This window comes from Pipistrellus hanaki (assembly GCF_964339955.1).
Source record: "Pipistrellus hanaki genome assembly, chromosome: 3".
In the NCBI taxonomy this organism is placed as follows: Eukaryota; Metazoa; Chordata; class Mammalia; order Chiroptera; family Vespertilionidae; genus Pipistrellus; species Pipistrellus hanaki.
In genome coordinates, this window is record NC_140505.1 from 36,994,643 (window position 1) to 37,018,658 (window position 24,016).

Below are 24,016 nucleotides of genomic sequence, written 5' to 3' on the forward strand. Positions count from 1 at the left end.
ATAAGAAACTGGTAATGGTCCCAGAGGGAGAGATGAGGGAAAGAGTGAGAGGGAGATAGCCTTCATGTGTATTCTCTTTGAATTTGCTAATGCTGTGCACATATTACTTTCAGAAAAAGATTAAAAACGCTTTCTGGGTGTTTTTCCTCTGTATATTTCTGTATGGGCAAGAAAAGATCCTGATTACTCCCTTCTCCCAAGTCAAACAGATAATAAAATAGCAACATCATCATGGCATCCCCTACCGTGATCTTCTTGTGGTCAGGAAACTCAAGGCCAAAATAGTCGCCCTCCACGAGGTTGAGGTGGTTGCACACCGCATCCAGCAACACTTTCCCCGGGGCTCTTTGCTGGAAGAGAAACAAGAGGCGTTACTCCCTCCGACACAGGCAGGAGCACAGAGTCCCCAGACCCCGCTGCCAGCCACACACACAGTGTCCCGTTATTCACATCTTGCACTAGGGCAGTGATTTTCAACTGGTGTGCCGCCAGAATTTCTAAAACATGTTACTACCTGACCAGTTAGTCAGGGGCACTCACCTCTTTTGCCTTACATGGTCAAATTAAAAAATGACAACCACAGCTGTCTGGTGTCAATGAATCAAAATTATACATATTTTTTGTCAGATTGGCAAAAAACGTAAATTTTTTTATGTGCTGCAGAAGTTAGTAATTAGTTTATGTTTACAAGATCAAAAGGCTGAAAGTTGCAGCATTAGTGGGATATATTTGCTATAATTATTGAGCCAACATTGACACATTACTATCACCTGAAATCCAGTTTCACTATTTGCGTTGCATAGTTCTGTGCAGTTTGACAAATGTGTAATATCATGGATCCAGCTTAACAGTATCATCGTCCCAAAAATCCACTGTGCTCTATCCATTCAACCTTTATCTCCTTCCTCCTTAATCCATGGCAACCATTAAAATCTTTTTACTGTGTTTGTAGTTTTGCCTTTTTTAGATTGTCATATAGTTGGAATCAGATTGTCATATTTCGCTTAGCAATGTGTATTTAAGCTTCCTTTATATCTTTTCCTGCCTTGAGAGCTTAATTTCTTTGAACCACTGAATAATATTCCATTGAATGGACCACAGTTTGTTTATTCATTCACCTATTGAAGGACACTGGGGTTGCCCAAGTTTTTATAATTATGAATAAAGCTCCTATAATTGTGTGCAGGTTTTGTGTGGACACTAGTACTCAACTCAGGATCCCGCTGAAACCCTGCCGTGTACCTCTCCCCCCAGGAATATGGTAACATTTCAGGCTTTCTTCTCTTGGATATTATAATACTCTGGGCATACTCTCATCTAGTCTTCATCTAGACTATAGATCTATTGAAGGGAAAGGCCATATTTTATTAATCCTGTACGCTTAAAGACCAACCAATTTTGTTAAAATGAATGAATAAGAAAATTAGGAAAAGTTACTCATTTTAAAGAGCTATGAGTCTGTCTCTCTGATTAGGTTCTGAGTTATTTCTATTTTTATTGCCTAGCAAGGCATCTGACACTCTAGCAATGCCTGTTAAAACCAATGCTGTGCATGTATTTCCTATACACTGAATCTATAAGCTAAGAGAATATGATATATAAGGACCCATTTTCTACCCAAGAAGCTTAGAATCATATGCCTTGGTTTCTCTTCACTCTCCAGCAGACTTCTAGTGACCCACTAGTAAAACAGACCCAACACCACCTCACAGATCAAACACTGAAAAAAAATGTTTCAAAGACATGATCATCTCCAGTTACTGCTTTTCTAGTTTCACCTCCTCTCTGAGAAGAGCAGGGCATCTGAGGAACCAATGAGTAACTCAGGAGACCAGCAAGTCCATTTAGCCTGCCCCAGCGATACCTGGGGAGCCATCAAAGGTGCTTCAACATCCAGCAATAAAGCACCTTCCTTTAAAAAAAATTTATTGATTTCAGAGAAGGGAGAGGGAGAGAGAGATAGAAACATCAATGATGAGAGAGAATCATTAATGGGCTGTCTCTTGCACGCTCCACACTTGGGATCAAACCAGCAACCCAGACATATGCCCTGACCGGGAATCGAACCATGATCTCCTGGTTCATTGGTCGACCCATTGAGTCACAAAGGCTGGGCCTTTCTTTTAAAACAGATGCCAATGTATGCTCCCATAATTCCTCATCATTGAAATCCAGAAGATATTCACAGCCATCTAATGGCATGTAATATTCTCCATGGATAATTCCAAACTCTAAAGCCAGGCGTTAGCCTTTGAATGCCTGGTCAAAGGTTACTGGTAGAGTCATTTTACTTTACTGAAGGATGGCAGGAGCAACAGGTCATTGAATAGAACCCCTTCTCTTCTATCAGTTATACCCCACCCCCTGCTGCCCACATGCACCTGCATTTATCCAGTGGATTTTAGAGCCACAAGGATTACTGGTCACCAATCTTACTTTTCCTCTCTTTGGGACACACTGTGCCCTAACCAGTCATGCTGAGAACACTTGGGGATTTTTCAGCCAAGCTAAAGCAGGGTCCTGGGTTCAAGTTCTCACTCCTGCCCCCAAAGAGCTACTTGAGTAACTGACACACAGTTCTTTGTTCTAGACCCTCCTCTCTGCCTTGTAGAATCTGCAGGCATTCATAAGAACATTATAAACAAAGGCCCGGGCCTAAGAAGTTGTGGAAGCATTCCTATATCATGTTTGTTAAAGAGAAGACCACAAGCCAGTGTCACAATATCCTTCTTCCTCACAATTCCTGACATTTCCTATTTGTTACAAAACAAACTACCAATTATCTGACCTGCTGGCAAGCACTCACGCTTCCAAAGAATCCCTGGAAATAAGTGAATTTGAGAACTTGACATCAGGAGACTACAATTCCACGCTGGAAGTCCAAACAAACAAAAGAATCGATACACAATGGATGCTTTTAAAGACATGCTGTTCAACTAAGTGCCTTATGGAGCCCACAGGCGAGGGGAACAGAGTCAGCAGAGCGTTTTGTGAATGTATCCGGCATAGATTGGTAAATAGATTGGAAATAGATGCCTGGAATCTAGTTGATAAATGATAGGAATTGGGTCTTAATTCTTAACAATTTCCTTAAAGTTGATGATATTGTACAAATCCTTTGTGTGAAATGATTTCTCCATGATGCCAACATTTTTATATAGGGAGAAATGAATTTAGAGTTTGAATGATATTGTAGCTCCTAACCATCATCAATAAAACAGATGCCTGAATTTCCCTATGAATGCTGGTGATATTCGGGGTGTATCAGTAGGAAATATTTATAAGGGTTAAATGCAACCACTCCACAACAACTTCATGAGTAAGTGGCCCTCAGCATTAACACCCCAAAGTGCACCAGGCACAATGGTCGAAAATGCTCCCAGACATCACGATTCCAGAGACCCAGTTCCCTTTGTTCTAGGAGCTGGGGTAGAACTGCCTGGGAGTATCCATGTACAAGGCCTAAATTCTACTGAGAAAACATCTTGGAGGAGGGAGGAAAAGTTGCGTCCTCATTCTTTGTGAAAAATGATCCCTCTACTTCCTCTTCCTGTGGATTTTCTCCACCAGTCCAAATAACTTCACTTTTCTTCACTCGTCTCCAATGAATTTCTGAGCCTCACACTAAAAGTAGTTCTGCCCAGAACCATATCACAGAACATAAAATGACTAGTGGTGGTGACCGCACAACATTATGAATGTACTTAATGCCACTGAATTATATATTTTAAAATGACTGAAATGATGAATTGTGTTATGTCCATTTTGCCACAGTTAAAAAAAAAAAAAAAAAAGCAGAGGAAAGGGGGGAAAGGAACTGAGGAATAGGCTTCACATTATAATCAACTGAGGAGGGTCACTCACAATAGAATCTGCTTACTTCACGTTAGATCTTAAAACAATATGGAGGGGCTGGATCTGGCTCAAGCAGAGTGGCTGTGAAGAGGAGCTATCACATGGGAAGAATGTGTGAACAGCCACACATGTGCACTAATATTTCTCAGCACAAAGAGCTCTTCTATGTGTCTGGCAAAAAAAAAAGTCATAAAATAAACATTGGTGGACGTAACCACAAATTATACATTTGGTGTAGGCTCTGCACTGAAAACCGATGCTGAGGTTTAAAAGCTAGCAATCCACTAGCCCCTTATTGCTAAAACAAACATGCAAATCAGTCAATAAAACCTGAAAGGAGGGTAAAAGTGGCAATGGTATAGATTAAACTGGGAGAACAGATCCTGAGGAAAATTCAACTGTAAAGGGATTTTTTTCAAATAGTAACTTACTTTAAGATACACACACACACACACACACACACACACACACACACATTTATATTAAGGCTATATAAGCTGTCATATATAAGGAAGGAAACCTAATTATTTAGGGATCATTTGAAAACCTGCATTTGTTACCAATGGTTTAATATGAAAGGGATCTTATGACAAATGAATTAAAAACATTGTCCCTGCCAAAACCTGTTTGGCTCAGTGGACAGGCCTGCGGACTGAAGGGTCCCGGGTCCAATTCTGGTCAAGGGCATGTACCTTGGTTGTGGGCACATCCCCAGTAGGGGGTGTGCAGGAGGCAGCTGATTGATGTTTCTCTCTCATCGATGTTTCTAACTCTATCAATTCCTCCCTTCCTCTCTGTAAAAAATCAATAGAATGTATTTTTTTAAAAATTTGTCCCCAAGAGTTCGAACTAGGAGAGTACAGGCCTTGAGGATTCCCAGCCTCTAAGAAACTGTGGCCTCCACACACTGCCCGCCTTGGCTAACATATTCTCCAAGGGTACTCCTCACAGAGAAGAAGCCAGGTGGTAATAACGTGCTATGTTTTAGAGAGCAAACCAGAGTACAACTACATAATGGAATGTTACCACCTTCTTCTCGTTGGCCACTTTTAATTATGCTCCAAAAGGCATTTGGATTTTAATCCAGTGGACAAATAAATTGGCTGACTTCAAACCGTTATGTCCCTTGGCTTTTCGCGCAACCCTACAAAATTAAGTTTTAGGAGGAGGTTTGAATTCTTGGGGGAATGTCTGGCAAGTAAGCTCTGAATAATAAACAATATGCACATTCACATGCAGCTCCAAGCTATTAAAAACCGAACCAAAGTTGCTTTAGTTTATGGTGCTCTTAAAATATGTCTGTGCCTTCGGGTAATTTCTGTCCCATAAAGTTTTATGGGGGAGTAGATCTTTTCCTCCTCTAAAAGAATAAAGACACAATTCTCCCTGGGTTGGGGGTGTCTTCTCCTCCCTCTCTAAGGGTCTGAAAAATGGTGCGTCCCACTGAAGACTGAGCTAAGGTTCTGCCTTTCCGAAATACCTCATAGACACATCTATCAAGATGACCTTTGGGCAGGTTTATAAAATCTGCACCTGCAGAAGTTTCAGAGAGCTCTGTTTTGGGATCAGTATCGCCACGGCAACCAGGCCATGCTCTCAACATCCAGCAGAAGGGAAAGGTGTCTCTCAAGGGCCTCAGCCCCCTTTCTGCCACCATTAAAGCTTATTGGAATATGGTTCAAATCCCCATCATTCACGAACCTTCAACACGTCTGATCTTAGGCCGCTATAACTGCAGATTTCCTCGGGCTCTCCGGCAGTGTGCCACCAGGTGAGTGGGAGTGTTAGTCACTACTACGGTGTGAGGCACCTGGGGGACATTTATCAAGCACCTTGCCCTGTGCCGGTGCTGTGCTAGGTGCTGAGCTAGATGCTGAGGGAAGGACATCAATAAGGTAAGTGCCTCTTTCTGAGTCGGGGTGGAGACAAATAAGCAGGCAAATTAGAATACATGGTAAGTGCTCTGTCAGAGGAGGGGGGTAGGTGAGGGAGTGAGCATTTGCTCTCTGGCATCTCTTCTTAGAAAAACACTAATCCTCTGGGACCAGGATCAGGGCTTCCCCTTATGACCTTACTTGACTTTGCTCCAAATCCAGCAAGTCTGGGGGATTAGGGCTAAGACCCTCTGAATTGGGGAGGGGGTGGGGACACAGTTCAGTCCACAGCACACGGAGTCATGAAAGGACTAGAAATATTATCTCCTTCCTAGGATCAATGAACACTAAACAAAGCGATGACCCCAAAGTGTTTGGCAAAGAGTCCGGCACACAACACAAGTTCTCCATTATTGCAGCTGCTACTGTGATGGGGAACTGTTAGTTTACAGAACTCATGGCAGGCCAGTGGGTTGACACGGAAGAGGAGGAGGTCCATTTCCCAGCCTCAGAGGCATGCCCCAGCATTGCCACAGAACGCAAAGCCTGGCTACCACATCCACATGCCCAAGGGCAGCACCACACCTGGGCCCCTGCCTATTCTGCCCTAGAATGCTGCAGGAGGTGGCTCCAAGCAGCACTTCTCTGATTTACGACCTTGATAAGCCCCAGGTGCTGGGATGGTGCCTGAGGATCTGAATTCCTAACAGGCTCCCCATGCTGCTGGTGAGAATCCAATGCTTTAAATAGCAAGGTGAGACTGAAGTGATACAGCCTGGATCCAAGGAAGCCTGAGGAGTGATGGCTCCCACGAGAAGCTGCAAGGGGGCATTGGCCCTGACGATGCCTTGATTTTAGACTTGTAGCCTCCAGAACTGCAGGGACAAAGCACTGATGCTCCACACTGTCCCTTTCAAGTAAAGGGATTAAAACAAATGGATAACCCGAAGAACAGATTTGAGATAAAAATTCTGGCCTTCAAAATTTCTCTAATTTGACAACCAAATATATTCACCAAACAGTGGACTAATTACGGGAGGCAATTCGTTTTTCCTGTTAAGAAGTGTTCCTCTTTTTAGTATTGTTGCTTTGGATGTGAATGATGCACTATAACTGAAGCTCTTTTTACAAAATATTCTCTTCTGAGCTGCTTCCACAGGGTGAGGTAGAACGGATGGGATCCAGCCCCAGCAGTCACACCGCTCACACCGCTTCTACGCCTCTCTCTCCTCAGCTGTCCATCCAGGGCGTCACCTTCCCCGCCCCTCCGCACACAGTCAGGAGCTTTCAAGCAAGTAGAAGTTCAAGGAGAGTGCAATTTGAGAAATCTACAGGAACCCATCTATGTGTCTATAAAGCACATTATCTTGGCAATTTTAGCAGAAGGCCATTGCTAGACTCGACTCGATATAGCTGATGAAAAGCTTGTGGCTCAATACGGCTGACTGAATACATGCAGCTTTTCTCCACAATACCCAGAAGCCTGCTGAAACTAACACTCAGATAATGAAAACAGGAGAAAAGGAATAAATTCAGAAAAAAATGATAGAAGAGACAGCAGGTGAGAAATTTCTCCCAAATTCTAGAAGACGACAGAGGAAAAAGCTGACATCTAATTACAGAAGACAGGAGAGAGTCAGCAACAGGAAGCAGCCAAATTACGCAGAGCTCCCCGGAAAGTCAGAAATGGGAGAGCCAGGTGCTTTCGGTGATGCAGGGTGGAGTAAAAAACTTTTAAAGACACTGTAATTTGTATCCTCATATAGCTAGGACTTTACAACTTAAAAATAAAACCCCAGAAGGTTATAACAAGGAACATTTGGATAACAAGAAAGAGCTGTTAGGAGTAAAAATAGCAGAGCAGAAAGAAAACTTGCACCAGGGGAGTTTAAAGATACAGTTGAAAATTCCTAGAAACTAAGCCCGAGGACAAAGAGATGGCAACGAGGAGAGGACAGGAGACACTTAACACCCAGTTCGACTTCCAACAACTTGAACAATGTGCCTTCTGCCCAGGGAGACCCACAAGGGGAGGAAATGATGCAAGAATGACATAAGGATCTTAAGGGTTTAACTTTTTAGATTGATAAAGGCCAGAGAGCCTGGCTGATGTAGTTCAGTGGTTGAACATCGACCAATGAACCAGGAGGTCTCGATTGGATTCCTGGTCAGGACACATGCCCCAGTTTCGGGCTCCATCCCCAGTAGGGGGCGTGCAGAAGGCAGCCAATTGATGATTCTCTCATCATTGATATTTCTAGCTCTCTCTCCCTCTCCCTTCCTCTCTGAAATATATATATATATATATATATATATATATATATATATATATATATATATATAAAATATATATAATTATCCCTAACCGGTTTGGTTCAGTGGACAGAGCATCGGCCTGGGGACTCAAGGGCCTCAGGTTCAATTCCAGTCAAGGGCATGTACCTTGATTGTGGGCACATCCCCAATAGGGGGTGGGCAGGAGGCAGCTGATGGATGTTTCTCTCTCATGATGTTTCTAACCCTCTATTCCTCTCCTTTCCTCTCTGTAAAAAATCAATAAAATATATTTTAAAACTAAAAATAAAATATATATAATTAGAAATAAATCTTTAAAAGACAGAAGCGGAATAGCTGAAATGTGCGAGATGTTTCTTGTGCTGTGCGCCCAGCCCTTCAGTGACTTGGAGCGGCGGTGTAAGACAATCACTAAGAACACAAACTCTGGGGGCTGCCTTCTTGCCAGTTCCATGGCAGTCTGACCTTGGGCAAGTTACGCTTAGGGCCTCAGTTTTCTCTTCTGTAGAGTGGGAATAATGGTTGAACCATTTCACTGGGGTGTGGCGAGGGTTAAATGACAGAGCAGACATTGAGCTCTGAAGATGGCATCCAGCACTCAGTAAACTCTACTGGGTATTAGTGATGCAGGAGGAGACGGAGGACGCAAGAAAATTACTCAAAAGCCGAACAGCAGACCTGGTGGTAGTCCGGTCAGCACCCGGTGTGATCACGGTGGTGGTGCAATGCCAACCAGAGCAAGAACAGGAACTACAACTTTAAAACCCAAGTCTGGAGAACGGAGACAAGGCCTCCATTCTGGGAGGATGTAGCTAAATGTTTAGGCCTGCCTGTCCACAGGGTCCACAAGCACAGTGATTCTTCCTCCTGGCCATGGCTCCGAGGGTGGCCACGCTGTCTGCCAGGACACACTGTGCTCCTTGTTCCCCGCTGCATGGAGACCCAGCGTTCAGAACACTCATTAAACACATTTCAGATTGGGTTTCAGAGTCCCGACTCCAGGCCAGGAGGAGAATGGGCCTTTTCAGCTCCCTCGCTGTAATTTAGCTACGTTAAAACCACGGCGTCATTCGTACAGAACCGCCCTTCTTCCTTCACGCCAAGACTGTGCCGTGTGTGTGCGTGTGTGCACATGTGTGTGCATGCATGTATTATATGTGCGTGCGCGCACACACACTCAAGTAGTAGTGGATTTCTATTGCTATCTTGCAAACCTGTAATGCAGTGAGCAAAAGAAAAAAAAAAGTCTATGGAGAATTCAGCTATTCAGAATGGCTTACTCTGCTCTTGATCTTGAGCAATTCATTGTCTTTTAATCACTTTTAGAAGCAGATGAGGAAAAAAAATTCCAAAATTTACAAAAAAAAAAAAAAAAATCTTGCATAACCTCCTGCTGCTTTAAACATCCATGAGGCAGGGAATAAACTATCCCACAAATAATGAGTAAGGCGAGCAGAAACCAGAGTATGACTCAAGGAACCAGCATTAGCCTCTTCCCAGCAGCAGAAGGATGTGTGCATTTTCCTTATGTCCGTTTCGTTTGGCACGTTTCTCTTTGGGTTCAGTGGCCTAATTAAACCTCCAAAGTGCACCAGCCTGCTGGGCCTGAACTTTCTGAAAATACGCCTGCTATCACACACTTGGCTTCCAACATGCGTATTTCAAGGGACAATGGAAGGCAGATACTTCACTGAATTTAGCTTGGCATCCGAACAGCAAGGTAAAGACGGTAGAACAAAGCCACCCAATGTGGCTCCCGGTTCCCGCCTTCCCTCCGGCCTTCCTCCAAAACCCATCTCTCAGGGTCTTGGAGAACCTCTAAGAACATCAAATGAAAGAAAATAATTGCTATGTGAGATGTTAACAGACACTTTAATCCGGAAACATTTTTAGTGTTTTTCAATTAGTCCGTGGGGAGAATGGGGACTAAAACTATTTTTCTAGGGTAAGCTTTTAAATTCGAAAGTATAATATGTAAGTCATGGCTTTCAGGTTCCTTTAAGAATTCTTGGCTCGAGCACCCAGAGAACCTCGGAACCAGTGCTCTCTACTCGTCATTCCTTTTCGGATACTTTTCAGGCGCCATGTCTGTTCACAGTGGAAGTGACTGAGGTGGGAGTGGGCTCCAGCCCCAGGTTTGAGTATCTGCAAGGAGGTCAGAGTTGTAATCATAAAGTGAACACTTCTCTTCCTTTTAAAAAACTGGAATGCTCAGATTAATGTAAGCACACACTCAATTTAGGGGAAAGAAAACTTATAAATAAGTCTATAATGAAGGTACAAGAAGCATATGCAATAAAGACAGAAAGCACATGATACAGGAAGTAGAACAGTGGCTCCCAGGGCTGGGAGGAGGCAGGGGTGGGGAAGTTCTTATTCTGTGGGCACGGAGTTTCAGTTTGGGAAGGCAGAGAGAGCCATGGGGGTAGATGGTGGTGACAGGTGCACAACAAGGTGAATGTACTTATTGCCATTGGACTGTATATACTTGCAAACCTTTGAGATAAATTATATTTTATGTTATGGGTTTTTCATCACAATGTTGAAAAAATTCAAGAATACTGAAAATCTATTGAAGGGACTGGTAAATTTAGGGGGGAGGGGTAGTGGGAGGCAAAGTCAAGCACTATAAAAAGAATTTTCATTATAAAAATAGAGGGAAACCTAACTTTTGCTTCTCTTCCAATAAATGAAGCTATTACTATTAGGTATAAAAATGTATGCGGTTACATTGGAGAGCAGCCCAGAGTGAGTTTCATTGGGTCATAACTTCGACGCCTGGTTTGTCACTTACCATCCTGCGGTCTGGGCAAGTTAAATGGCCTCCCTGGGCATGGATTTTCCCTCTGAACAATGGAATAATAATACCTCCTAGAGAAGTAGCCAGGATAAGCAAATGAGGTGAAGACACATCAAGTGTCCACTTTCAGAAGGTACTCAATAAACCACTGTTAACCATTATACTTCATTTAAAAATATATATATATATATTATTGATTTTTTTTACAGAGAGGAAGGGAGAGAGAGAGAAACATCAATGAGAGAGAGTCATTGATCAGCTGCCTCTTGCACACCCCCTACTGGGGATGTGCCCCCAACCACGGTACATGCCATTGACCGGAATCGAACCTGAGACCTTTCAGTCTCCAGGCCGACACTCTATCTGCTGAGCCAAACCGGTTTTGGCCATTATACTTCATTTTTAATTGAAACCTTTGCCAGGTTATTTCCAACATTTGGTAGCTATGCAAACTCCCTCTCGAGTATTTTTAAGCCTTACTACACTTTCACCACTATAAAATAAAATGTATACTTTCCCTTATATTCCAGTACCTTCTGATGAGGGCTTTGAGGAATGAGACAGTGTCTATAAGAGAAAGTGGTGGGTGGGGGTTAGGAGGACTCTGTTATGATCAATGAACTGGAAAACAAAACAAAACACTAAAAAGCAAAACAATGATATGTTCACTGTTAATGACAGTCCCTTCCCACCAGCACCTTGCTAGAGTTAAGACACACCCTAAGCACACAGACCCTAGATTTGTGAAAAAGAAACGAATAAGCAAAAGCATGGAAAGCACACCCAAAAATACTCTGCCAGAAGGATTGCCAAGAGTCTGAATTAAACACATTTTTCCTTTAAGTATCAGACAACAAGCCCCTTGAGTGCTAATAAACCGCAGTGCTGACAAACACGATCATTCTGCATGGCGTACGTCACCGATTCTCTAAGTTTTTACAAACTTAATAGGAAGAAATGCTGACCAGCAGCCAGGGTTTTATTAGGAGCTAATAGTTCTAGCACAGCAATGATTCTGGGGGGACTCTGAAAATCAGGTTCACCTGGAAACTTCGGATCACCCGCACCCTCAAACACCTCTACGCCCAGAGTCTCACACGCACGGAATCTCACACGCACGAAGAGTTTGGGGACGCATCGCTCAGTGACTTTGATTCACACCCACCGCCATGGCACACGAGACCTTGGAAACCACTTGGCTTACTTCTTATAACATTCTCCTCACATTCACCTGTTTGAACACCTCGATGAAATGTTTTCATGACAACTTCCTTGTATTTCTCTGCTGCATTTGACTTCGGTCACGTACAACTACTATCTGACTTACCACGTAAAAAAATTCCCAAATAGCTTCTCAGCTCCATGGGAAACAGTCATCTGCTACTAAATCCGATGTGTCACTTCTCTGCTCAAAACTCAGAGTAAGCCGAAACCGGTTTGGCTCAGTAGATAGAGCGTCGGTCTGCAGACTGAAGGGTCCCAGGTTCGATTCCGGTCAAGGGCATGTACATTGGTTGCGGATACATCCCCGGTAGGGGGTGTGCAGGAGGCAGCTGGTCGATGTTTCTCTCTCATCGATGTTTCTAGCTCTCTAACTCTCTCCCTTCCTCTCTGTAAAAAAATCAATAAAATATATTTAAAAACAAACAAACAAAAAACAACAACTCAAGAGTAAATGTCAGAGTTCTCACAATGGAAAGCAAAGCCCCAGGACATTTGCTCCACCCCATGTCACCTGTGCAAGTTCATATAAAATCGCTCTGCTTCAAGCTTCCTCCGCTCCAGCCACACAGGCCACCTGCCTCAAGGCCTTTGCACGGACTGCTCCTTCTGCCTGGATCACTTTCTCCCCCAGAAATCTTCATGGATGAGGCCCTCACCTCTTTCCAATCTTTACACAAATGCTGGCTTTTCAGGAGGGCTGACCCTAAACACCCTACTTACAACTGTAATTTGCCCCTCACATCTCCACCCCTCCCCCCTTATTCCACTCTATTTTTTTTTTTTCAATTTTTCACTTTCACTTATCACTCTGTAGCATCCAAAACAATAGTATTTCTTAATAGTGGTCCTTATACGTGGCTGTCTTTCTCTGATGACGGCAGGCTCTGCCAGCACATGGATCTTCATCTGTTTTGTGCATCAGAACAGCATGAGACGCAGTGGGAGCTCATAAAGATTTGCAGAATGAATGAATGAATGGAACCACTTTAAACCTACAATTCGCATGGGGAAAGCTACGAATAGCACAGCCTTTAACAAACACAATGATAAGCTGGGGTCTAGATGTGAAGCCAATTTGAATATATTTTTACTTCAAGAAACTGTTGCTCAAACAGCTGACAGCTTCCAAAAGCCATAAAAGCAAATCACTCATGAAAGGCCAACCATAGGGAAAATGTTAAAACGAAAATGAGAAAATAAACAATGACATTCTACGGATCAGGAAACCTATGTCAAACTGGCAACATTACACAAGACTGGAGTGGCAGGGAAACTGTCTCTTCACCAGCATTAACTGGCCATGTGGCCAAACCCCTCAGATGCTTTTTGCAAACAGAATATGTGAACTAACAAGGAGGGTTTATTCTTTATAACAAAAAGTTAATATGCAAATTGACCAAACAACGAAATGACCGGTTGCTATGACATGCACTGACCACCAGGGGGCAGATGCTCAATGCAGGAGCTGCCCCCTGGTGGTCAGTGGGCTCCCACAAGGGGAGCACTGCTCAGCCAGAAGCTGGGCTCACTTCTGGTGAGTGCAGCAGCGGTGGCGGGAGCTTCTCCTGCCTCTACAGCAGCGCTAAGAATGTCTGCGAGAGGGCACAGGTCGAGCTGAGGGACCCTCTTTCCTACCCCCAGTGTCCAAATTTCATGCACCGGGCCTCTAGTGTTCATATAAATGCTTCTGAGGCCGTGCTTTTGGGGGATCCAGGCCATCAACTCCCTTTTGAGCAGGTTCACTAGTTTACTCTTGTGTGATTATTTCAAAATGTGGTCAAGAGGATGATGCCTTTGGATTGAGCACATTCCCCTGGCTCAGTGCAAACGCCTTGTCTAAAAGCCGAACATTCAGCAATCACCATTTTAGTGACACTTTACCTTCATGGAGTGTCACCCATGCTCAAAGTTAACAGGGGGAAATGCAAATGCAAGCCAGATAATAAAAAGCACGGATACGGATGACACCTTTTAAATAAAATTCTGCCCATTATAAACATAAACAAAATTTAGTAACAGTGTCAGCCTCCAGTGACTGAATATTAGCACTGGAGAAAAAGCCATGTTGGAAAACATACAGATGTTTCTGGAAAGAAAAACAAACCAAAAATAAACAAACAAGCAAAGCAAAGCAAAGCAGTTCAGGGCTGTCTCTGAAAAGTCTCCATGATGGCACAGCATTCACAATGTTCATCTGTCCTGGCGACATACAGCAAGGATGCAGGCCCCTGAGAACTGAGTGTGTTCCCTGGATAAAGATGGCGTTCCTCAAACTTTCTGTCTGACAGCCTTCTAACAACAGTGTGCAGCCGGTACATGCATTCCGCCCCCATTTATAAACAATTGCATTAGCGCTAAAAACAAGTCCAACTAAAATACTGGAGGGCAGTCAGTGTGTTTCTGAAACAGATTCCATCATCTGCTGAAAATTAAATACACCCTGACGGAAGAGGCAGAGTTCACAGGTTTAACTAGAAATTGGATCGTCAGACTGAGTTCTGGCTGAGAGAGGCAGGAGAGAGATCTAGTTTTCAAGGCGTTTCACCATCTAATTTCTTAGTTAATCATGCAAGATGACTTTAACATATTTTAAACAGTGACTCCACGTGCCAAAAGAAAAACAAATTAGAGCCCCCTATATACTCCGGGGTATAAGCTAGCTCTCCATTTTACCAACTCACTGTGAAATTACATCCTGTTCTCTGTTCCTTAGAGGCATGACTTAGTCCCAACTGCGCTGAAGCGGGAGAGAGGACTCGGGACTGTAGGTTTGTAAAAGAAAACGGGGAACAAATTCTTAGAAATGGCAAGTGGGATGATGGTCATCAAGGGCTGGGAGGAGGGGGTGTTGTTTGTTAATGGGTCTTGAGCTTCTGATCTGCAGGATGGAGAAGTTCTGAGATCTGTTTCACAACAATGTCAATATACTTACCACTACTCAACTGTATCACAAATGGGTAAGATGGTGAATTTTGTTTTTTCTTTAAACCATGATTTTAAAAAGAAGAGAAAGGAAGGAACTCTAAACCTCTAAGTAGCAGACTGGAATAGAATCATTCCTTCATGATCCTATAAGCCAAGTGGGTTTATTACCTGCATGGAACAAAAATATAGAGAGAAAATAAAACACTATGGACAGGCGGCACTCATGCACACGAATGCTCTTTTGCGTGTGCTTATTCATTTCTGAGTGAGCCATTTGTGTCTTTATGTTTGATTTTCATTCATTTTTCAAAGAAGACATCTATTGATGGATGGCCCAATGGAAATTTTCAAAAGCATTTATTATATCTGTAACAGCTTCATTTGAACTCCGTGTGCCTCCACGCCTGTCAGGCAAAACTATGAAAAGCAGCGGTGAAACAAGCTGTGTTTTCTCTGCTGAGATGCCCTGCGGCTGTTTCAGGGTATTAGGAACAGTGCAGCTTTCAGACCCTGGTGGTTTCAGTTTCTACTTTTTTTTTTTTTTTTTAAACATGAGACATAAATTGCACTTCACCAACTCCCCAGCCACAGATTCTTTCTGTCTGACAGCTCTATCGAGACCAACTTGGAAAATCTAGAAATATGAAGGTGAATATTCTTGCGAGATCTGAATATGTGTTAAGAAGGTACCAATGCTAAGCGAAATAAGCCAGTCAGAGAAAGATAAATATCACATGATCTCACTCATTTGTGGCTTATAATGAACAACATAAACTGATGAACAAAACCAGATCCAAAGACAGAGAAGCATCGACCAAATGTTCAAACCTCAGAGAGAAGGTAGGGGAGGGTGAGGGTAAGGAGGAGAGATCAACTAAAGGACTTGTATGCATGTATATAAGCCTAACCAATGGGCACTGACACCAGGGGGCCTTAGCGGAGCAGGGGGGATAAGGACGCATATGTAATACCTTAATCAATAAAGAAATAAAAAATAATAATAAAGAAGGTATCAATGCCTCTGATGCACATCTAATACTGAGGTGAGACACCTGACCTTGAGATCAGAGGTACAAAATCACAAGAGAGCCAGGACTAGCACGTCCCCCGCTGCCCCTGGACTTCATTTGGAACCTCCACCCGGAAGTCAGCGTCGGTTCACAGTGAAGAAGCTGGACGAGTGCTGGGAAGACTGTTTACACCCCAAATGGCCAGTGAGGCGGGCAAGAGCCTCCACTTTTAGCAACATCGTATGGATACCCCAGTACCAGCAGCAGCACCTATGAGTTAGAGGGCCAGTAACAAAGGTCAACCATTTTAATAATCAAATCAAAGTTGCATATAAAGCTGAGTAAAAAATGATATTGTAAAAAAAAAATTAAATATATATTCCTAGAAGTACTGTGTTCAGTACTCATGGGAATATGAGTATGGGCAAGAAATAATTTCTGCCATCCCAACATCGAAGACATGAATTCAGCACCACTGATACAGCAGACTGAATGTTGGTGTCGTCATGCCCACCCACCCCCCAATTCAGATGTTGAAACCTAACCCCCAACGTGATGGTGTTAGGAGGTGGGGCCGTTGGGAGGTGAATAGTTCATGAAGATGGAGCCCTCGTGAATGGGATTAGTGCCCTTAGAAGAGAGCCTCCCAAGACCGCTCTTGTCCCTTGTACTATGTGTGCACACAGGGCGGGTTCTTACCGGACACCAACTCTCCAGCACCTTCATCTCAGACCTCCCAACCTCCAGATCTGTGAGACATACATTTCTGTCTGAGGCAGTCTGTGATAGCAGCCAGAACTAAGCCCCCTGGGTCACTCTAACAGAACACATTTCACATTAGAAAAAAAGTGTGGGAGAGCCTGTACCCACGTTCTTTGAAATCTGACCCTCCAGGAAAATCACATGTGCTACTGTCCTTCTGCAGAGAGGTGACTGCTGAAATATGGAGGGATTCGTGAGAAGGGCCACCCAGGTCTAACTAGTAGGAGAAATAGGAGCCAGCAAAGAAGCTGTGACTTAGAAAAATTCGACAACTTTCAGTTCTTCACTTCCTGAGAAAAGCACAAGGAGAGCAAACCACTCCAAGTGTGGTGGGCAGGTAGACAGACATGAACAGAGCAAGGACGGTGGGCCAGGCACAGAAGGTCACCAGGATGGAAAGCTCTGGGTGCCTAGCAACAGGCAATTGTAGGGTAGGACCTTGCCTCCAGGGTGACCTTTCCACCCCAGCATGCCACCAACCTTTCCTCCCTAGAGATAGCATCTAGGCCTCAGTTGTATTCCAGCTCCAGGCCCAGAAAAGCAGCAAAACCAGACCAGCAATGGCGAAGGACAAGGCTGACCTCAGGACCAGCTGCAGTGAATAATGACCCCCTGCCCTGGTGCTGGCCATTCAGTCAGTGGAGACTCCCATCCAGAAAGGACACACCCGAGGAATATTCTGTAGAAATCCTCCCCTGGGTCCTCCCCTAAAATCTCCACCCTTAAAACTCTTAGGAAAGAGGACCCAGCTAATTTCCCTCCAGGCAGGACACCTTGCCTTCCCCATTCCTCTTCTCCCAACCCCATCCTCCTCCCTTTTCTCATCTCCTTCCCCTCCCCTCCCCCAGACTCCCAGACATATCTCTTTCCCTCCCTTACTTCTGAGCCTCAAAGTCCCTTCCTTTACCTCTATGACTTCGTTTCCTAAGCCCATTTCTTAAAAAATATATATATATACATACACACACACACACATACACACACACACACACACACACACACACACACACACACACCGTATTTTCCGGCGTATAAGATGACCCCCTAATTTTACAGTTAAAACATAGGTTTAGGCCTATATTCGCTGTATAAGACTACCCCCCACTTCCGAGGCAACACCAGTTCTTTTTTTTAATAGACCGCCTCTCTGACTCTGGCCAATCTGAGCAGGCTTTTTACTAGAACACGGTGTAGCTTCGGGTACAGAACATGTATAATTTGCATGCATAAAAAGCCTGCTTGAATTGGCTGAGTTAGAGAGGCAGTCCGAGCAGCCTTGCAGTGATTGGTGCGGGATCGAGTTGGAAAATTCGTTTAGCGGCATATAGAGACGTTTTTTGGGATATACTCGGTGTATAAGATGACCCCCGATTTTCGGTTGACTTTTTTTCATTTCAAAAGTCGTCTTATACGCCGGAAAATATGGTGTGTGTGTGTGTGTGTGTGTGTGTGTATTCAATTTATTTTTTACAGAGAGGAAGGGAGAGGGATAGAGAGTTAGAAACGTCGATGAGAGAGAAACATCAATCAGCTACCTCTTGCACACCCCTTGCTGGGAATGTGCCCGCAACCAAGGTACATGCCCTTGACTGAAATCTAACCTGGGACCCCTCAGTACACAGTCTGATGCTCTATCCACTGAGCCAAACGGGTCAGGGCCTAAGCCCATTTCTTATACAAATTACTTCTACCTCTGTGATTTGCCAAATAAATTATCTTATAATTTGAGTCTTGGCTTTGAATTCTTTCTTTCCTAGCTAGAACTCAAGTACAGAGGTTGTAGAACCCAGGGGTCTAGCACCTGGTACCCTTCTCACCACACCCAACAACAGGACAGAGACTGCGGATGCAATCACCTCCAAGCTCTAGAGCAGCCAACCTTTTGGCTGATAACGGAGAGTTATTCTATCGTTCCAGCCAGTAGAAACAGGGCAGGGCTGGGGCTCAGAAGGCTAAGCAAACATCAAGAATCACAGGAAAGGAGATTCTTGGCGTTGAGAAAATGAATCTTCCAATATAAAAATATTCAACAGCCTAACGGTGTGTCTTGGAAAGAAATAAGCTGCCACCTCCAACAGAGTTTAAATATAAATTGGATAACAGAGAAGATGCTGGTGTTAGGAGCAGTGCTGCTCTCTCCTGCTTCATTCCTGGTGCTTCTTCTTCCCAAATCCTAGAGAATGGTTTTCCTGCTTTACCTTTTAGTTCTTTTCTTACTTATGGGTGGATTCCCCCCCCCACCCCCCCCCCCCCCAGTTCTAAAATATAATATGAGGCAGGACATTCGGTTTCTAAATAAGTGAAGTTCTCAGGTGCCATCAAATACTAAGATACTGGGACCCAGTGGGGGAACAGAAAACCACCTGAAACAACAAGGTTGGAGCAAGTGGACCTATGAATGAATGGTTATTGACATGCACATGTGGGTCTGTGTGTACATGCCCACAAAGTAGTTTCACAGCAACATGGGCAGATGGCCTAGTAATCTGTATCCCAAGGACTGATCTTGTAGGAGACAGATGGCTTCTTACCCCAGCTGGTATGGCCTGTCAGCCCAGGTAGATTCCCTGTGCTGATACTTCACCCAGCAGCCAGGACCTAACTCTTCCCAGACCTTCTTTCACTCATACCCCCACCCAAATAAAACAATGTTACCATCACTATTTAAACAGCACTCAGAGAAATTTGCCGCTTTTTTAGGGGAAAATATTCCACAAAGTTTAGTTTAAAACCTACAAGAGGTGACAGAATTGAAAATGCATGACATCAAAGAGACATTTGGGGGGTGGTGGTGGTGGTGGGGATCTAAAGATAGAATTAATTATAAAGTGAATGAAGGAGGGGGAGGGTCTGCAGTCTGGGATTTCCCAGAAACTGGATCCAGTTTTGGCTGAGAAGGAAAGGAAAGGAGACTATCAAATGAATTGTTGTTAAAGAAATAAATGCTTTCTATTGTTCCCAGCTTAAAAGAAAAATGTACTGTGATTAATCACAGTCATTGTAAACACCAAAGAGAAGTTGCTTTAAGTTTCTCTATAAGGAACTCCTCAACGCTTTTCACATCATGTCAAGTGCTTTGGATACTCACAAACACTATTACTGAGTATAATGAGGTATCTTGAAATTCTACACTGAATAATGTTAGGTCAGTGGTTGGCAAACTGAGGCTCGAAGGCTACAGGCATCTCTGGCCCCTTGAGTGTTCTAACGCCACTTCTTCAAAATAGACTGGCCCAGGCCGAAAACCGACTTCTGCGCATGGGCCACGAAGTTTCAATCACACTGTATGTGTGCGCCTGCATGTGGTATTTTGTGGAAGAGCCACACTCAAGGGTCCAAAGAGCCAAATATGGCTCGGGAGCTGCAGTTTGCCGACCAGTGTGTTAGGTTGAATGCAACTTAATGCAACTATACTTTTAACTTCATATGAAGCAGGTAAACAAAAAAAAATATTTAAAAATATTTCATTGTCACTCTAACTGGTTTGGCTCAGTGGATAAAGCGTCAGCCTGAGGACTGAAGGGTCCCAAATTCGACTCCGGTCAAGGACATGTACCTTGGTTGCGGACACATCCCCAGTAGAGAGTGTGCAGGAGACAGCTGCATCGATGTTTCTCTCTCATCGATGTTTCTAACTATCCCTCTCTCTTCCTCTCTGTAAAAAATATCAATAATTAATATATATATTTAAAAGTATTTCATTGTCACAAAAAAAGACCAATACCATATGTACATATGATTATACTTATGCGTATCCAACATAGTCAGTATCATAGAAACACAAAGCAGAATGGTGGCTGCCAGGGGCAAAGGAGAGGGAGAAATGGAGGGTTGTACATGGTTACAGAGTTCCTGTTTTGCAAAATGGAAAAATCCTGCAGATTGCACAACCCTTGTGAATATACATAATAATACTGGACTTAAAAATGATGGTAATTTTATGTTGCATGTATTTTACTACAGATTAAAAAAAAAATTTAAGTCTGTTATTATGAGAAAGCCAGAAAATATCAAATACTGTATTGGTGAGGACATGAAGCAACGGAAAACTGTTGGGAGAATAGGTTGGTACCACTACTTCAGAAAACTGCCAGGCAGTTCCTAAGCTGAACCTGTGCAGAGACCCAACAATTCCATAAACATGCAGCAGAAAGTGGTATACAAATTCAGCCCAACGTTAGAAACAATCCAGATGTCCACTATCAGTAAAATGAGTGAATAAATTGTGGTGCTCATTCAAACAATGAGAATGAATGTATTGTCGCCACAGTAACACTATGGATGAATCTTTGAAATATAATGCCAACTGGAAGAACTCACACAAAAGAATACACATTGGATTCCACTCACTATGAAATCCATTTGCCATGCAAATCTATGGTAATGCAAGTCAGGATAGTAGCTGTCCTTGCAGGGGAGTGGTGACCAGGAGGGGTCACCAGGAGGAACTTTCAGGGGTTGAAGATCTTCTATTATTTGATCTGGGTAGTGAATACCTGAGTGTGTTCATCTTGTGATTTGGGCATGCTCTTGTATGAGTTATTGTCCTAACTTGACAGGATTAAATTTTCATGACTCCTGAAATCGTACAAATGAAGCATCCATCTTATATAAAAACTGCTGTTTGTAGTTGTAACCCTATTTGGCTTCTGTAAACTCTTGCTTGCTTAAATAGTGAGGAAAATGCCCACTTCAGAGAGGCCATTAAACCTTCCTTGGACAAAGTTATCAGTGCTGGCACCAGGCCAGGCCTTTGGTTGAGGTCTCAAGGCCCCAGCACATAGGGGCTCTTTAAGAACTTGCAAAGGAGGCCGGGAACACCCCATATTTGGGAGACAAAGAAGGTAAAAATGTATAAATAGGAAAGTTCCTCCATGTTGGGGCCCAGAATTTGAGAGACATTTTCCTCTGGACCTGCGTGTAATAAATGTAACTCCATCTCTCTAAGTATTGCTTGGTTCTTCTCCGGTTTTCTGTAACACAAATACCTAGGACATAGATTACTCCTCCACTGAGGCTTCTGCAACATGGACACGGGGTAGTTCTGAATGGCAATATGCTACACTGACCCTCCACACTTCCTGCTTATGGGATATATCACAGGGATCCCCAAGAATGCTAATGCCGTCCTCTCTGTTACCCCAACGTAGACAGCTTCTGCTTGCTGCTCCTTCCATTCCCTCCAGTGTTGGGTCTGGGGGGAGGAGGAGAGGAAGACGACCACACAGCTGATGCTCTGTGGGTTTCTGCCAGGATCACCACAGGCCGATGGGAAGAATAGAACTTCCCTTGCCATGTCACAAAAATTCTATTTCCTGTTCAGCAGACTACCTGGGTAAAAGGAACTGTGAAAGGTGACCCAAAGGACATAAAAACCACCCTCCAGAACTGACCTCCTTCTGAAGTCCATGTATCTTGGCATCCAACACTAATAAAAATCTCACACTTCAAGGACTTCTGGCACAAACAGGATTAGTGTATCCTCCATTAACACACAGAAGGAAACCCTATAACATAATGAGATTTCAAGACAGTGCTATTTAACCATTATTTCATAATAATCGCCACTGTGTAGCAAGCAATTATTATTCTTTCTCATTTTATTTCGGGAATCTTTATAAGTGATTTACCAATTAAGCTGAGAAACCTTCCTTCATTCCCAATGGTTCATAACAGTGTTGCTTTAACCATATCTACCCAATTTGACAGAGAAATTTCAATTACGTTGTTAATATCTAAAAAGTCAGGCATGGCCAATAAACAGAATCCTGCAATGCCTAGCAGGTTTGTCGAGACATTTTGACCACAGACAGAACAAGTGAGTGCTTCATATTTTTTTCCTGAAGACATGTAAAAGAGCTCTGTAAAGGCAACTTATCGAAAAGTACTCTTTCCAGGAAATGTCAAATCATGATTCCATCCACTACACAGATGACACGGATGGATCATGACTTTTCAGCTTGGTAACAATTTGCAGAAAGTTGGAAATTAAATGTGAAAAACTGAATACCAACGTTACCCACTACAGAATAAATCTCATATAAGGAGCAGCGGGGACTGTACTTTCCTTGTCCCTATTGCCAAAATACACAAGATGGTTTAGGTGTGCCAAGATTTCCTCATGAAATGGGACTTCCTTCATGAAAGACAGGGAGATAAAGTATGAGAGCAAATTGAACATTTTCCCTCCCAAGCCACAAGTTAAAACACAAGGAAAACCAAGAGCCACCTGGAAATGAGAAGACATCTTCAAAAGCAGCACTGGACAAAAGCTCGCCTTTATAAATAAAGTGAAGAACTGTTTTAACCCTTAAATCACAACAGACCTTATGAGCAACTGTTCCCAGTGCAGTGAATATATTAACTCAGTAATATAACTCTGATTTATGTACAATTCTTTTTGTTGTTGTTGTTAATCCTCACCCAAGGATATGTTTTCCATTGATTTTTAGAGAAAGTGTAAGGAAGGGTAGAGACAGACAGAAACATCGATGTGAGAGAGACACTTCGATGGGTTGCCTCCCACAGGCGCCCTGCTCAGGCCCGGGATTGAGCCTGCAACTAAGGCACATGCCCTTGACCAGAATCGAACTTGTGACTTACCCTTCAGTTCATGGGCCAACACTCTAACCACTGAGCCAAACTAGCTAGGTTATTTACAATTAAAAAGAGTTTTTAGGGGTAAAATAGGCAGGTTTAGGACATTTTAGGAATTTAGGCGTCCATGGAAAAAGCACAGGGCTACAGACAGCAGAAGGTACATTTCCATAGAATAAGGGAGCTGAGAGTTGCAGAAGGTACACATTTACAGAATAAAGGGAAGGAATCCCCTCATTCAGAAGGGAAGAGGAAAGTCCACAGGGAACAGGAAAATAATAAGGGAGAAACAGGGGAGAACCTCAGGTACCTCATGTGAGGTGTGAGCTCTGAAGTTGCTATAGTGACCAAATCAGAGGGGATAGTGACCAATCAGAGGGGATGTCGGGGCACAAAGAAATGCAGCTTTTATAAACGGTGGCGGGGGGGGGGGGGGGGGGGGGGGAGAAGAAACAGACTTAGTGGGACTCTCTCTCCCTCCCCACATGGGAGTCTTGCTTGTTTCTCAATAAATTTCCATCTTTTATTCTACCAGCTTCTGTCCGTGGTTTCATTCTTTGACAAGGACCCGGGAACCATCCTGCCAAGGAGAACACCACGTGTTCCAGCCCCATTTTCCCGTTTCACAATTCTTTAGACGTAGTTCAGTTGTGATGCATCTCAGAATGTATACT

The 24,016-nt window shown here is 43.4% G+C and overlaps 1 protein-coding gene across 2 annotated transcripts in view; it reads right to left on the minus strand.

Annotated features, from left to right (window-relative positions):
• The window catches only part of FARP1 (FERM, ARH/RhoGEF and pleckstrin domain protein 1), a 276,447-nt gene that overhangs the window by 95,316 nt on the left and 157,115 nt on the right, over positions 1 to 24,016 (minus strand). For both annotated transcript variants that reach the window (XM_084880262.1, XM_084880263.1), the window contains one exon: positions 246 to 350. In XM_084880262.1, coding sequence (XP_084736388.1) covers positions 246 to 350 — 105 coding nt within the window. The remainder of the gene's footprint in view (positions 1 to 245; positions 351 to 24,016) is intronic.